General features: G+C 41.6%; 2 protein-coding genes across 10 annotated transcripts in view; one reads left to right on the top strand and one right to left on the bottom strand.

The window, feature by feature from the left end:
- cacna1aa (calcium channel, voltage-dependent, P/Q type, alpha 1A subunit, a) overlaps positions 1-7,551 on the bottom strand; it is a 73,231-nt gene extending 65,680 nt beyond the window's left edge. For 5 of the 9 annotated variants that reach the window (XM_068579608.1, XM_068579609.1, XM_068579611.1 and 2 more), the window contains exon 1: positions 5,747-7,546. In XM_068579608.1, the coding sequence (XP_068435709.1) occupies positions 5,747-6,071 (325 nt within the window). In that variant the 5' untranslated portion in view covers positions 6,072-7,546. Of the gene's footprint in view, positions 1-5,746 lie in introns of all 9 variants that reach the window. The other 4 variants (XM_068579614.1, XM_068579610.1, XM_068579616.1 and 1 more) reach the window with 2 other exon arrangements.
- A 6,447-nt stretch (positions 7,552-13,998) lies between these two features.
- On the top strand, positions 13,999-16,144 carry alkbh7 (alkB homolog 7). Its single transcript, XM_068578945.1, has 4 exons — positions 13,999-14,443; positions 15,054-15,227; positions 15,329-15,453; positions 15,582-16,144. Exons 1-4 carry the CDS (start codon positions 14,171-14,173, stop codon positions 15,700-15,702), a joined length of 693 nt encoding a protein of 230 aa, XP_068435046.1. The 5' UTR covers positions 13,999-14,170; the 3' UTR covers positions 15,703-16,144.
- The last annotated feature ends 492 nt before the right edge of the window (positions 16,145-16,636 follow it).

The following is a 16,636-nucleotide window of genomic DNA, read 5'->3' as shown; positions in this document are numbered from 1 at the left end:
GGGGAAAGAAAACCTGCTTCAGACTCAGACAAACTCACACACCAGAACATATTAAAGCGCTTTCCTTGGCAATTTCTAGACAAAATCAGGACGTAACACATACAACAAGCTTCACATCAACCTGCATTTTTAGAACAGAAGTGTATGAAATCACAACTTATTTAAACTCAAACACCAAAGATCTGTTACGAGTGACACATATTCTTCTACAGCATATTGGAAACAGAAGACGGAGGTAGAATCCTGAGTGAAACAGCTGAGCAGAGAGATTAAACCTAGTCTCGAATGGTCATTTGATCTGTCATTGATTCTGGGTCTTATATGATCAGATAACTAGAAGATTCAGGCACTACACTCACTGACAAGCACATGAACACACAACTCATGGCATCTTCGGCACAAACTAACAGCACACTTTATATTTTGCACTCAAACGAATGTTCTAACATCACATGTTATGATTATGAAAGGGTGGTAATGTATAAAGCACATTACTTGTATTATATTTCCTATTGAGCTTGTTACTATAGATAGCCAGCACATATATTGACTTCCTCTCCATTTACAGAACATAAATACACACTTAAGTGTATACTGATGACGCAGGCAACAGCACCATACAGTCTGTGTAGTTGATGTGTATGGGGGGCTGAATATGTGTGTTTGTTTGTGTGTTCATGCTTACACGTTCTAAAATGAGTGTCCTGCAGATGTGCACATTGGCCGTGCTATATCTACAGAGAAACAAACAACTGAATACATGAAAATCCATTTTCAAAGTTGCATGATTTACATTAACTCCTAAAATGGATGTGAGACGGTCAAACGGTCATTTTGGGTCAAAGGTCAGGCAATGCGGGATTTCATTTCGAAAGGATGACCTATTTAGTTTCAACTGTATTATTTATGTGCACATTATGAGGCAATCACAATGTATGGGATGCACTTTCATACAGTAGATGACCTGTGCAATAGCTACGGGCATCTCGGCCTTTGGATTCTTCTCAAATGATTTGACATGCACAGCTGTAGTCCACCATCTGATCAAAGGCGTGGGTATTGTACTTGGTAATGGATGCAAGTGTATTGTTTTTTACTGGTACCTCATTTTAAAAAGAAAACATTCATTTCTAAGTGACATCTACAGACAAAAACAGTTTAGAAAGGTAGCCCTGCCTCCTCACTAGACCAGTGCACAGAGATGGATAACATTTCAGCTCGTCTCCAATGGTGGCTTGTGTCACGTGTTGCTTATTTATCAGAAAAGTAAATCACTAAATAAAACTGCACAGACCAGGTTACTACCTTTTTAACATGGAGACGTCAGACTCTAGTGTTTTTTGTAGCTCTGCATGCTAACGTTCACATTTCACAGCTTGCTGGGTGCATAAGATGTGATGTAGTATTCAACCATTGAGTATCTAATAACAACAGTAAGGGGGGTGGATAGCGTGCAGCCCATTACGTGGAGAAGTGAATCTTTATGTTTCCACAAAATACATTTTCCAACAAAGATATGGAAAGGAAAACATTTGAAGATGTAATGATTGCATGGAATTATTTATGTTAATGAAATGTGTTGAAGTCGGCCTTCCTGTTTAGTAGGCTAATGCACTGATCCTACACAAAAATTTAAATTCTGAGTTTGGCCTGTGTCTGAACATGATGCTCTGTGTCCAAAGATCAGTATGTTAGTCAAACTCAGAGTGAAAGAGGAATGCTGGTATTCATTTATTTAACAAGGCACTATTTACCCACCTCTTGTTTCAAATAAGAAAATGGCACAGTAACACCCTGAACTCTGTAATGCTAATTCTAATTAAACAACCAAATATCCCTCTACCGTACCTAAATGGGGATGTGAGAGAACAGTTATTTATATGGTGCTCCCATGGGTCCAGTCAGTTCACAACTAAATAAAGCTGCAGGTCATAATTCCTCTGAATAGTGTGTGAATCCAGTGAGACGCATACATCTGGTGAATCAAAAAGCCAGATCCCAGTTTACTCTACATGCATCTGGTTTATTGGAATGAACTACCTACAATATTTCTAAACCCATTTCTTCAATGTGTCATGCAAGAATATGTACTTTAACGTTAACCATCGAACGGTCAGTGAAGGAGAAATGTTGAATACTATATTAACACGAAAAACTTCTTTAAATAAAGAACACATCTTTTATTTGGGGTGGTGCAGTATCTGTGGTGGGGGGATTGGTAGTGTGGTATGATCCGGAAAGAAAGCCTTCTTGACAAAAGGATGGAGGTTCAAATGCAGTGAGGATATGTTAACTGGAATAGGGTGCTACTCGGAGCATCATTGTTCTTCTACTTCTTATCAATATTATGATTATTATCATTATTATAATGCTATGGTATAGTTACACAGCTGCATCACACATGATGTATTTAAAACACCACGTGTTAAAAATGTATAACATATTTAGATTACGTTTGGAATTAACATTGCCAATGACAATCAATTGAAGTTGGTCTTCACTCGATCAAATATCAATTTTCTGTCAATTATTTGGATCCAAAGGTTCTAGAAATACCGTTGGAAGACGTTGCGTGAGAGGATGTAAACTGATAAACACTTTGAAACCACAGCTTCCTCAGTGGGCCTGGGGTTACCTGAGATGACCTTATGAGTGATAAGGGCCTTGTCACCACCACTTCCTGCACTGAGGACCTTAACTGGAGACATTTACTGGAAATACTTTCAAAAGACTCCGTGGGTTATATGAATATTGATTGAAGGAGGTTATGAAAATCTTTAAATAGCATTTCATTATGAAACCCATTGTGTTCCTTCAAGCCTCAGCTTGGTTAGTTTTCCCACATTAAGCCTCACAATGACGTCATCTTTTTTTCAAACTTACTCTAACAGTATGACGTGAAAGTATTCCCGAGTGAGGGGGATGAAATGCTGTATAGCTACACCTCACATATATGACAATTCAATGAATACCAACACCACAAAGCACAACTTCAGAACTGACTGATGAATTGAATCAACACCGTGATGCAGTCTCAGCAAATATTGAACATTATAAGATTCCCAAAGAGTTATTGCAGAGCTATTGTGTTGTATTACATTTTGTCGTACTAGCGTTCTTGTTATTTTATCAAACACCGATACTGTGTGCCTGGAAGATCTGAAATATCACAAATAGATACATATCGATGATATGAAACCCTCCTCAGCAGCTGCTTTTTAGAGCATCAGAGACTAGTGATGAGCGTCTATGAAACCAACCAGACTCACTAATGTCAGCAGAGCAGAAATGATGAATATTCCTAAAATAAATTGCAACCTCTTCTGTTTTTAAGTCATACAATGTGAGCAAACAATCTTATGCAATCTGCAAATAAACTATTTCATACTCACAGTTCAACTTCTAAATCTCATCAAAGATTAAATTAACCTGAGAATGTGATCCAGAATAACGCCTCTTAACACGTTCATATCACGGCTTCGCACAATACAACACACGTTGTACTACTTCTGTTAATGTTTGCAATCATTCTTCACTCAAAGAAGATGCTACATTTCCATTTATGGCTGTTAGAAAGAGAGGAAAAACTGTTTTTTGTAATGAGAATAAAAGAGTGTGAACTTAAAGACTTTAAAATCTATCTGGGATCATCTATATGACAGTTTGTGTAGTGAGACATACGCTTTTTTTCCACAGCAGAGGACAGAGTCGGAAAAGCAGGTGTTACTAATAACATTAACAGCATCATGTGTTGCAGTGAGCCATAACAATGTGACAGGAAGCAATCCCGTACATTAACAAGACCCGGGAACTGAAGCAGCAGAATTCAGCCATCTTTAATTTCATTATTTACACATTTACTTGTCCTGCTGTGACGTGTCAAAATGTCCTCTTTAAAAAAGATCTATCGCAACTTACCAGTCACAGGAAAGTTGTTTCAACTTTAACCCAACTAGGAACAGCTTTAGCCACTTTTAAAAGCAATATAAAGACACACTTTAGTGTCCTGTGCGTTCCCAACTGCCTTACATGTTATATTAACCAAGAGACTCCTGCCAATTTTTATTCTTTCTCCATTTTATTATTATCACCGTCAACGTTGAAATCAATGCAACAACTGTTTTTCTCTTAGCCAGTAGTCAGTTTTAGATTTCTTTCTTTCTTCTTCTTTTCTATCAGTACATCACAAGAGGTCTGCATTTCCCCTGAAATGGAAACTACTGCTATTGCTTATATACGTAAGCAAGTCATACATCTCCACTAATAACCAAAATGACACCCCGACTCCAAAACGCGTTGTTCAAAAGGAAGAAATCCACCATTTAAAAACATTGTACTAATGACTAGTTTCATTCAAACTGAGTGTACTACTTCAAACCTGCATGGGAATCTGAGAGTTTTAGAGTCATTAAATCGCTGTAATGGTATTTTGGAAAGGAAACCTATGAATATACAACATCACATTTCCTGCACACTCTCACGCTCGTTCTCTCACTAACACACACGTCTGTCATTTAGATGGTGAATAGACATGATTCAGAGGCCCTATAAGTAGCTCCTGCATTTCACTAGAGCAGCCCAATTAGTGTATGTCACGGCTCAAGCATCAGCATGGATCAATACAATCATTACTCCAATTTCCCCTCTTGTCATTAACACTCCGAAACTTAGTTCCACATGTGCTGTATTCACACTCACATACACCATTCCTGCAAATGAAAATGCTCAAATCACTTGCTATTACTCCCCTGAATGGTGCAATATGTGCTGGTTTCATGAAAGATGGAATTGCTGGAAATGTAACACTGCATCACACTTAGTGGCTGTTGTTGTTGTTGTTGTACACACACGCACACACAGACAGACACTCACACACACACTCGCACACACTGTTTGAAATGGTGGCACATTCATTCAGTGACACCTGCAGCTTGCGTGATTAAGAGGATGCTTAACATGGGAAAAAATAATACTGTGTCAATGCACAAGTTAAAAGCCTACTATAGTCACACTCTCTCTCTCTCTCTCTCTCTCTCTCTCTCTCTCTCTCTCTCTCTCTCTCTCTCTCTCTCTCTCACACACACACACACACGCACAAACTCTCTTTCACACGCACTCCATATCTAGAAAGACACCTGCATCATACCGATATGGGAGCTTGTGTGTGTGCAGCACTTCGAGGATACACACTTATTAGCTTATTCTCATCTCTCCCTCGCTCTCGCTCTCTCCCACCTTTCCTCCCCTCCCCCTTCTCTCTCCTGTTTCTCTATAGCAGCGCGAGGTGCTGGGCCTATAGTGCACATGCTGACATCAGCAACCAGCCCCCCCCCCTCTCAACCACTACCGCCACCAACACACACATCACACGTCACACATAGGGAACGTATATCAAGCAGGTCCCTCGCGACAGTGACATGGAATTACTAACAAATGTGATTGATGGTGATGAACAACCCCATAAAGGAGGTCGCTGGTCCATGCCCTCTCCTCTTAATTAACTATAAATTACATGTCGAGCATTGCTTCCGTCACCTTCAACAACATACCTCACGTGGACTTACACAGCTGCATCTGCTTGCTCCCCTTGTGTTAGTATAACGTCAAGCCTTCATGTCGTGGAATGAGAAGACATGTGAACCATTCAACCATTCATATCTGCACATTAGGCCTACCTGATCCTCGGGCAGGGCCTATCGTATTTAGCAGCTTCCACTCACTACACAATGACAAGGTAAAGGATATGGCCATTCGGTGATCTTTTTGGCGTATTTTCTGACGAAGTTATCCTCACTGAAGATGAACAGCGAGCGGTTGACAGTGAAACAGTTCTGGCGCACGGGGATGGGGTTATAGAGGGCCATGGTCCGGGCTCTCTGCGCCATAGACTGCTTGTACATTCTCTGGGTACCGGGCCCTCCGGGTGGACCGTGTCCATGGCCGTGGCCATGCCCGTGTCCGTGACCGTGTCCGTGGGGTCCTCCTTGTCTGCTCCCACCCCGGCCGCCCGGGCCCCCTCCGCCGGGCCCACCGCCATACCTTGCCGGCACCTCATCTCCGAACCGCGCCATTCTCTGGACACCGAAAGCCAATCTTCACGAAGCAGCGGAGAAGGAGACCAATGCTCAGCTGTGCAGCCACACAACATTACATCCCATCTGGATCAGAACGTCTCATATGCACAACGGGTTGTCTTGTGAGCTTAGGCTGAACACCTGCACCCAGCGAGCAGTTATATGTTGGTTTTTAGCAGACGAGGACGCCCATGTAGCCCACTGTCTTCTTCTCTGTGCGTCTCTGCCAACAGCCGATTGTGGGTGTGAGGAAATACAATGTGTGGTCGGCTGGCTGGCTGCTTGCACTGTAGGGTGTCTCCGTCTTAGTTGGTTCTTATGTCCGTATAAAGCAGGATTCTTCCCCAACATGAAATCATGGGGAGACTGTAGCGCGTCAACATGAATGTTTCATGTTCTCCATGGTCCATGCCTGCATCAGAGCGCACCACAGCCTGCACCTCTCAGGGACATGTATTTATGAACTCTTATGACAGTGTATATTGACTATCTAAACGCCTTTAACGTCACACAGGCCTTAATAAATCAGACTGTCGAAAATAAAGCTGGAAATAATGATGAGCCTTTAGCGATGCCCGTCAGTGGCGTTCAAACTTGACTTAAAAGGCATTGAAAGGGGGGAAATCTACTATTATTTATTTATTTAGAAAAATCCGCAATGTTTGGCACAGTGTGTGTCAAAAATGTGGCTCCCGCCACCTAACAGTTGTTTTACCAGTGCGCTCCCGACATGCCTTGAGACCAGGAACATTTGGACATTTGTTAATAATGCGTCTTTTTTTTTTAGAGTGCACGATCTCGAGTGTAGGGAAAAAAAGGAGAAATACCGTCTTTCTTTTGAAATGTCGTTGTCATTGTTGTCGAGCGCTGGTGATGAAATAATTTTCTCAAACGAATTCAATAACATCCTCCCTCGTTGCGACCATCATCTTCTCTCCGTCACCTGCGCGGCCATCCAGAAGCTGAGAACGGGGCACACGGACGGCGTCGTCAAAGGCAAGGGTATGACGGCCGCTTCTCCGCCGCCTTACACCCTCTCATGTTCTTGGTTGAGCTGTTCGAGATGCAGCAGTGCCGAAAAAGTCCCTCACCATCCCCACCCCGAAAAGTCTGCCTTCGTCCGCACTGCTAAGCCCAAATGTCCTGGCAGAGCGTCCTTTCTCTCTCTCTCATTGGAGAAGGGTAGATGACTCCTCACGGCCTCCTCTCTCTTCGTCCAGCGGCCCCAAGGGGAGGAGGAGAGGGACAGACGGGCGGACGGATAGATGGATCCGTGAATGGATGGAGACAAAAATCAAAGGGAGGGGACCGGCTGTTTCTTTGGAATTCAAACCGGAGTATATGCCTAGAGATTAAATAACTCGCACTGCGCGCAAAATCGTTGCCTCTCAATTTGCGTGAACCACAGTGAGAGTCTGATCGCTTCTGCAGCCGCAGCAAATGACGCACGCAGCTCGTCCAACTTCCAGACGTGTGACACGGACGGAGGCATCGACATAGCCCGTTTATTCGAAGGTGATTCGGGCTATAATAGCCCTGCCCCTCTCAAGCTGCCCAACTCCAAAACTATTTTTTTTTTTTTTAAATAGTGTGTTGGCGTAAACGGTGAGGTGGCATCGGCAACTGTGTGACTGACTGTGTGTCTCATTTCCTTCCACCTTTGTGTATGTGTCATAAAGACCTAATGACTGCTCATTATAGCCAGATGCGCGCGTGTGTTTGGCGGAGAGACGGGGTGTTGGCATCATGCAGCTTGAGCAAAGATACAGCTGCAACTCAAACTGACAATGACTGCGCGCACACGGGCGCGTGAATAGGTAGCGTACATGCGCGTCAAAGTGCGCGCGCGAGTCTGCCTGTGTTTGTTAGGGAAGGTGGAGGGGGGGGGGGGGGGGAGGCTATTCTTAGCAACACACATTTGGAAATTAATGGACGAAGAGAGCTCTCTTCTCCCTCCCTTCCCGAAACAGAGTCGAGGATCTTCTCCTCCTCTCCTCTTCTCTCCTCGAGGCTTTTCCACCAAAACACTGGTGCCTGTTCAAGGTGCGACCATATGCGTTGCACTAAAGTCGAGGCACAACAAATATGTTCAGTTACATAACAGAGGAAAACAAAGGCAACGTGGATGGAATGCCGAGAGATAATAACAACCGCAGTATTTTTTTCACTTGCGATATCATTTCTATACAATACACTTGTTATGTGCTCAAATCTGTCATTCTAAACATCTTTCTTTTCAAATTGAAATCACCAAGGATGCAGTTTCATTCTGAATAAATGGATTTCTGGTCATGGAGACTGATGGCATAGTGGCTATTCAATGAATGTCACGAATCACTCATAACTACCGTGAGCCACCGGGGCCACGTTACGTTAAGCAGAGGAAGGCTGTAGTCCGCAACATCGCAGGACAACATGCTTTTAATCTATTGTGTGACCTAATTGATTGACTCCAGAAATAGCCGCCTCTGCGAATGGGGAATTACCACACGGAGACAGATTTAAGGGTGACCGGGAGAGTTAAGACTCCTCCCCAAGATGTTGATTAAGGAGAGATACATTGCAAGAGTGTACGCCAATCGATAACATTGCCACTTTAAAGTTCAATCATTTAAATTACGTCATATCGTATGCATATTCATTGTATCTTCTCCATGTGACATTGTAATAGTCTATATAATATATATATATGTATATCTGTTATATATATATATATATATATATATATATATATATATATATATATATATATATATATATATTGTGTTTTTGTATTTTTTTTTAAATTGTGCAAAATAAAATAAACTAAAACTAAACTTTATCCAATATGTCAGAAAGAGATCATTTGGCTTTGCGTCCGCTCATGAGAGCCAGACTGACCCCACCGCAGGGGTATGCACAACTCTTATGTCCTCATCATAACCAGAGAGAGAGAGATAGACATTGAAGTAGCATAAATACACAGCTCTGACAGCATGAGAAAGTGCTACCGTCGACAGCATCACCAAATCTGCCCTACGTGGTGGACGTGGACCATGGAGAGCGCCCCAACAGGCCATATCAGCATCTGTATCATACATCTCAAACCGTGGATAGTATAACGATTATGATCACACCATCACCGCCACTCAGTGTAAATGACTGTGGTTGATGGGGGTGTGCGGGGGTGACACTCGTGCAGTGACACAAATAGAAAAGAGAGGTTGAAAATAACAAGGTGAAGTAACAAGGTGTTGTCTGTGTATGTAATAGGTTGTCTTTTCATCCATTGCTAGTTTATGACTGCTTCCCAGTTGAATGACGTCGCACATGTTACAATGTGTAAAATGTTAAAACTAAAATGGACAGGTCTCTGAAGAAAATCTTAAAAAGAAAAGAAGAAAAAAACACAAACAATTCAAAATCCAGTGAGAAAAACAAATAATTGTAATTCATAACAAAAAATGTCCTCCAATTTTACTGTCTGCTGTACATTGTGTATGTGTGTGTTTACACTTGGGTGTGATGATCTGTGAAATGATCTATTGCCCTTCAGAGTCAGAGCCTTTGAGGAGCAGCAGCCTTCTGTCCAAACCTTTTCTTCCACACGGCCAGCATAAGAAGAGCAACAGCTCCCAGGCCACCCATGCATAAAACATTGTTACCTCACAAGAACACATACACTGTCTCCATAGAAGAGATAGGGATATGTGCTAATCTGTGTATTTATAGCATATTTGGCTGAGAAAAATAATGCAACAAGATAAGCCGACTTTGCTCTGCAGAAGTGTCTTTGGAGCACTGAAACCACACACTCTCTTTCAGAAGGGGTATACGAATCCTCTCTGTAACACAAATGAAATAAAAAAATATGACAATGCTCATGCGTCGCAATGGCGTTTACAGTATGCAGACATTTAGCACATTTAGTATGGATGTGATCAACTTCAGCTGTTTTACATTCAGTTGAAAATGAATGAAATCTGCGAGGAGGCGGTCACGATTGCATCCTCTAAAATAAAAAAAAAGGGTAATGATTCAGCACAACTCGATGGAGAAAGTCATTAAACTTCTTATGGCTGTTCTCTGTTGTGCTTCGTTCTCTGTCGGATGTTGAAATGGTGGGTAGCTGTGAGGCTGGAGCTGTGAGGCGAGGGCCTAAAAAGGAGTGTCGTGACTCAATGATTCATAAGGCTGAATAATTCAATGGTTAGATGCATGTAGAGCACTCCGCCCCTGCTGAACCTGGTCCTCCGACCCAATGCCAACTTACATGAAAACCTCTGCAAGACTTCATCATACACAACATATCGTGGTTAACATCGGTCAATGACATATTACAGTATGTCCGAAAATGCTATTGTGCCATTGGCATACCATATGTTTTTACATAACCAGAGTAAAAGTTAAGTTTGAGTTTAAGATTCAAGTGTTCAAGCAAAAATGGGTCACACACTGTATTTAGTTGAGCGCAACTGAAGCTTTAACTATGCAGAGCCTGTGAACAGGGGGTTTCACCAGAAAAAGCTTTTTCGGATAATGGGATCATATAGTGAATGAATAGAGCACGCACATAAATCACATACGCATAGAGCAGAGCTGGCAACCCAGCCAGTTCATGACCATGGAGGGAGACCAAAGAGGAGGGTGCAGAGCATGTAGGACACACTGGCCAGACTCACAACTAGACGACAGAGATGAGGAGTCTCTACGTCTTTGGACAGTTAAAAAAAGCGAAACAATTGAGCAGATTCCACATAGCTCCCTCTAGAGCCACTAAAGCCAACTTTCTTAACATACCCAGAAACAGACTTTGATGTGTAAGATTGGGGACGTTCCTTTTAAACTTTCCTTGTGTCTGAGGGTCGGCACCGACACGTTTTAGGTTTTAAATGCATAAAAGAACCATATGAAATTGGTTTATTGTTTCAAGGCTTTGTGACTTTGTCAGGAGCCTCTATTTAAACAAAATAAATCAAAAATTCACTAAATTATAAAATGCTCTGTTTGAAATTATTTCCTTTGTGTTGTTTGGGTCGGTTTCGACCCAGTTATGAAAAATAAGATTAGTTTAATTAGTTGTTTTCTTTTCTCTTGCAAATCTATATTTTGTGTTATGACTTGTTCTGCTTTTCATTTTGTGTTTTTATTAAAGTTATATTGCTGAAAAAAAAATACTTTTTAGCCTTTTTCTTTAAGTTGAAATTGACCCGTTAACACCATGGATGTTACTATAGTTAATAATATTAAAATGAAAAAAATAAATAAAACAAACATATTTAAGAGACATGTACTAATAACGATCAGTTTTTTTTCAAATTAAGGTGTATCCTGACAAAGAAAAGGCCCAGAGGCCCACACCAAAAATATGAAAACATATAACAATATGTTCATGGATAAGGAAGCCTAACAAGGTCACCAAGAAATATAAAACAAATTAGATGATAGATAATTGTTTTTAGTTTATTTTACAGCTGATTTAAGACATGGCTCAAAATCGACCCGCTAACACAAGAGACGCTAACAGAAACACAAGAGGAAGGTTAAGCTTCTTTCATCTCATTTCCTTTCCCTGAGTAATAAATTGTCAACTTTATGTTGAATATTGTCTCCATCCGTGTTGAGGTATCTCTCCCTATAGAGTGCTACAATAACAACCACTCTGCCCTGTGTCATTCATTTTTCATGATTTTATGACGCATACAGATCTTTAGATTATCCTGTGACATCCTGACCTCTCGGCGCTTATCGTTGTGCAGAAACTGCGGACGAGCTCCACGCACGTACCTTCCAAACTGACCAAAGTATTTTTTTCTAGTGATTTTCAGTTTAATTGCGTGATTCAACAGAATGTACATAATGATGCCTCCAGGGCGAGCTGACCGATGACAGCGCAGTGAGTCGGAGAAGCTTTAAATGAGTGCACCAACTGGGAATGAGAATGTGAACCCAAAACACTCATCATGGCTGGATGAATGTAAGGCTGGGGGCAGCAACATAGCATCCAACAATGAAATGGGCATCACATAATTTGTATGTGTGTGTATGTAAGAGGAGGAGGAGGAGGGGTGAGTTAGTTTTATTGTGGATGCTCACTGACTGAGACCAACAGCAGGCTCGCAGAAGGAGCACTAATAATCCTTGCAGTGGATGTCCATGTTACATGTTTTGCTATCAAAACAACATTTATCCACGAGTGTGTGAATATTGTGACCAAAATGTAAATACACGCAAATAAGACGTGTTCAGCTTGCTGAAATTAGCAGAGTGCATTTTTAAACATCGAGAATGATCAACCTACTCCTAAGTAGGGTAACGCAGCTGGTACCGCACAACCAGAATCTTCTTCCTCCATCTGTTTCTCTATCTCCTCCTGGCTCCCTGACAGTTGCACTTCTTAGCTCTGATCTATCTGATACACAATTTAAACATCAGCTTTAAGGTCCACAGATTTCCTGGGAAGGTAAAGCAGATGTCCCACTTTCCCTGCATACTGATAGTTCACTAACAAAGTGTTCGCCCGGAAACAAAGCAAAAGAGGGAGCAGACAAGAGAGAGAGAGCGGTAACCTGCCCTTAGTAGTAAATAGGCCAGTGTTTTTTTTTTTCTGGGGGAATCTCGTGAGGATGAAGTCACCGCTTTATCTACTCTCAGAAGTCGCTTCTCTTGCTCTTTTTTTAATACTTAATTTATTTTTCAACCATTCAAATAGATTTAGCATCTTCGAGTTTGTGGGCCAAAGGACATAAAGACAATTGTGTTGTGTCATTCTGTAATGTATGGTTTATATTTGCTCCTTTTTTTTCTTTTTTCTTTTTGCCTTTTTTGTTGTTGGATAACACAGTTACACGAAAGGGTGAGGGAGAGGGGACAACGCGCAGCAAATGGACATGAGTTTTATTTAAACCCTAGTCCCTGGGCTAAAGACTTAGGACTTGTGACTGTTCTGTCGAGCTGCATTTACACGGGGCAAAAGACACATTCGAAACACCACTTTCTCTCTGAATGTTTGTCTTTGAAGGTTGTCACCAGATGTTGGCACAAGTGACCTGAGTGTGTTTACAAAAATGTGTCTTCACTGCCCCCGAGTGGTCACAGGTAAGAACGGCATCATCTGCAGAGCCTTCTCATCATGTGACTACTTATTGCTTTGTGTTCACATCCTAAAGCTATGAGATCGAGAGAGCAAGAAAAAAGGTTACATTTCGTAAATCTTTTTAAAATTTTATTTACATTTTTTAGGCTGGCACTGCATGCAGACCTGGCAGCATGCTCATAAAGATAATATACAAAACACATGTTTCACAGTTATTGGTGGTAATTAAAACGTGTCATTTCCATCTATTCTTATCTGCTTCTCTAGCCTACATCGGCTCTTTATCATATGATATATTACCACTATGGGATAATGAATAAGTTTATGTGACTTCATGTATTGTGGAGAATTACTCATTTACATTTCTTATCAAAGTTAACACGGGTGTAAAAGCTACATACAAAACAAAACCAAGTCCAAACTAAGTAAATACATCCAATGACAACATATAATATAGGAGGACAATATACATCTTCAATAGGTTTTATCAGAGAAATGTCTGAGATCGTTTGTCACTTTCCCAATGAGGAACCCAACATTTTAAAAAACAAACAAATGTTAAAAACACTTGGGAAACACTTTCTAACATGTCTATCTCCTACTTATGAAAGCCCATTTCTGTCACAAAAAAAGTATGAAAAAAAAGTCGAGAAAAAAAGAAGAATTCAAAATTATGACCAAAACAAAAAATAGGATGACAAAACAAAAATCAAAAATAAAGTCATGACAAAAAAAGTCGAAATTATGAGATAGTAATTTTTTTTGTTACTTTTTTTGTTGTTGTCATAACTAGGACTTTGTTTGTGTCGAATTGGGCTTCCATACACCTACTCGCAACTCGCAGAGAAATATGTCACGATGGACGCGCTGAACTGCTGGACGACTACACCCCCCATAAGGCATTGCGATTTCAACATGGCGTCCCGCGTAGTCGCTTGACTTCTGTCAACGAGACCAAAACACAGCTCGAGGTAAACAGGACAGTATAGCGAGTTTAACGCGTACTATTCCAGACAATAGGATGAAACTGTTGCTCAGGGTGTTGAAACACATCCACAAACCAGCCGTCTGCGCCGGTCCGCAGCGCGGCCGAAGCTCCTGCGCCAGCAGCGGCCTGTCACCTCTCCGAGATGAGGCTCTCGTCGTCGGGTCAAGCCGGGAGCTCGTGCAGAGACTCGGTTCACAGGTAGAGGTGAGGACGGGATTTATCACCAAGGAGGAGGAAGGGGCTCTTCTGCGAGAGCTGGAGCCAGGCTTGAAGAAGAAACGCTACGAATTCGACCACTGGGACGACGTAAGTTACGGTCTGTACACGTATACATAGCGATGTATGCACATGTACAAAGTGCGCGTCGAGTTGCACCGCACACCTGTTACATATTTCACGATTAATTAAGCCCAATTTGTAACTGTAGCGGCTAAAACGTCTCACCACTTCTACGAGCAGGCTAGTTAAAGGACACTTTCACCTCATTGCAGCCTTGTCCCGACGCCTCCCACACACTGACCCACTCTGATACCTGTCGGTTACGTGTACATTGTAAATCCTACACGTGTTGTCCAAAAAATCCTTGTTTTTTCCGTTTCCAGGTATAGTTTTGGGTTCGTATTCATGCAAATCCCTGAACAAAAATCCCATTTCAAGAGTACTGGCTTGGATAGGGAACAATAGCAAATGATTTCTAACAGCATATGTCGCATCATGTTGAGCAAACATGCAAACTCATGCATGCCATAATTGAAACAATTACATAGTTTAAATTTTTATGCAAATTTTTTCACTGACAGGCTGTGGCATTAAATCATTTCAGCCGTTTTGCAACTCACTCACCTACACAATGAATATTTTCTAAATGTCAGTGACAATGACTTCCTTTGTGCTGCTATCCCTCCCCCTCCTCAAGGCCATTCACGGGTACAGAGAGACTGAGCGGGTAAGGTGGGGAGCGGCGTGTGAGGAGGTCATGAATCGTGTCCGATCTGTAGCGTTTCCTGAGGGCGGTCCACTCCTCGGCCCTGTGCACGTATTGGATCTGGACAAGACCGGCTACATCAAGCCACACATCGACAGTGTCAAGGTTGGTTTCTCTTTGTTCTTCTTCTCTGCATCAAAAGGAAATGTTAGTTTATAACATGGACATAATCATCAGCTTTACTGTCATTCTCTCTGTTATCTAAGTTCTGTGGCAGCACCATCGCTGGGTTGAGTCTCCTGTCGGACAGCATCATGCGCTTGGTGAAGGAGGATGCCACCGACGAATGGATGGACCTGCTGCTGCCCCGACTTTCCCTCTACATTCTAAGGTTTAGCATATATACTGCACACATTTCGTCAGTGTACTGTATTTGTATTATCCACTGCAGGATATTTGACTACATCTTTAAGCTGTGCAGTGATGTGTTTTAATCCTGTTCTCTTTACACCCATGCAGGGACCAAGCCAGATATAACTTCACTCACCAAATCCTGAGAGACGAGGACTCTGTGTTCAATGGACAGAAAGTGCCTCGGCTACGTCGCATCTCCGTCATCTGTCGGAACCTCCCAAGCTAATGCCCACTTCCACACAGTTTGGATATGAACGCAACATCACCTGGATTTAGAGGATTATTTCAAGGATCTCCATTAAGACATTAAGCAGATGATATTTTAAATTAATGTATTATTTATATACATATGTGCTGAAGTGTCCAGGACATTTATTGGTAGTTGAGAACCTCTCCATACTGTGCTCAAATGAACATTACACAGTGCTCATATTTTTGGGGGTCATAATCAACAGTATTATCAGACTTTCTTCACCGGAACATCTTTAAAACTTTGCCATGGCAGATTTAAATTGACAGAGGGTTTCTACAAAACAACTGTGCCATCTTGGCTGTCATTTGAACATCATTTGAATAACCACTCACTGTTTTGTTTAATGGTTTGTTCGTTCAACATTAAACAGCAGGAAGGATTATTTGATTAAGAATAAAATTAATGTAAACTTGGATTCCTTCAACCTATTCTGTACAGGAAGACGAGCTCTTTTCATTTTTCTTTCCCACTCCAAGCGCGCTGAAACATACATTTAAAGCTGCTTGACAAAGTTCAGTTCACATGGTATTAATTTACATTTCAAACCGATTCTGCTATTCATCGGTCAATGCTAAGGCACGCTCGATTTTGTCCCCAATATTGTGTTTTACACCTGATTGCCTCAAGGTCTTATGATGTCCTCCACACTAGGCATTTGAACATATAAAATTGTTGACGACCACTTTCATTGACTTTTTGTGGTTTAATCAACTTTGTAACACTCACGGTGTTCCCGGTCAAAGGGGACCGCCATAGGAAATAAATAGGAAACACAGATTACTGTATGTCCATTTATCAGATGGAAAACAGTCCCATACAAACCCACACAACCACAACCCCCCGCCCCCGCCCCCCCCCCCCCACACATATATATATATATATATATATATACACACACACACACAGA

Source organism: Clinocottus analis, unplaced genomic scaffold, assembly GCF_023055335.1.
Source record: "Clinocottus analis isolate CAN_PGR_092001 unplaced genomic scaffold, fCliAna1.0.p SCAF_16, whole genome shotgun sequence".
Classification (NCBI taxonomy): Eukaryota; Metazoa; Chordata; class Actinopteri; order Perciformes; family Cottidae; genus Clinocottus; species Clinocottus analis.
Note: the sequence above shows the minus strand (reverse complement) of the source record. Positions and strands in the feature narration are given on the sequence as shown.

Bases quoted from the DNA above. Each gene is read 5' to 3' on its own strand.
- alkbh7 (XM_068578945.1), top strand. From the start codon at position 14,171: ATGAAACTGTTGCTCAGGGTGTTGAAACACATCCACAAACCAGCCGTC. The intron at 14,444-15,053 runs GTAAGTTACGGT...CCCCTCCTCAAG, and splicing joins AATTCGACCACTGGGACGAC to GCCATTCACGGGTACAGAGA. The intron at 15,228-15,328 runs GTTGGTTTCTCT...CTGTTATCTAAG, and splicing joins CACACATCGACAGTGTCAAG to TTCTGTGGCAGCACCATCGC.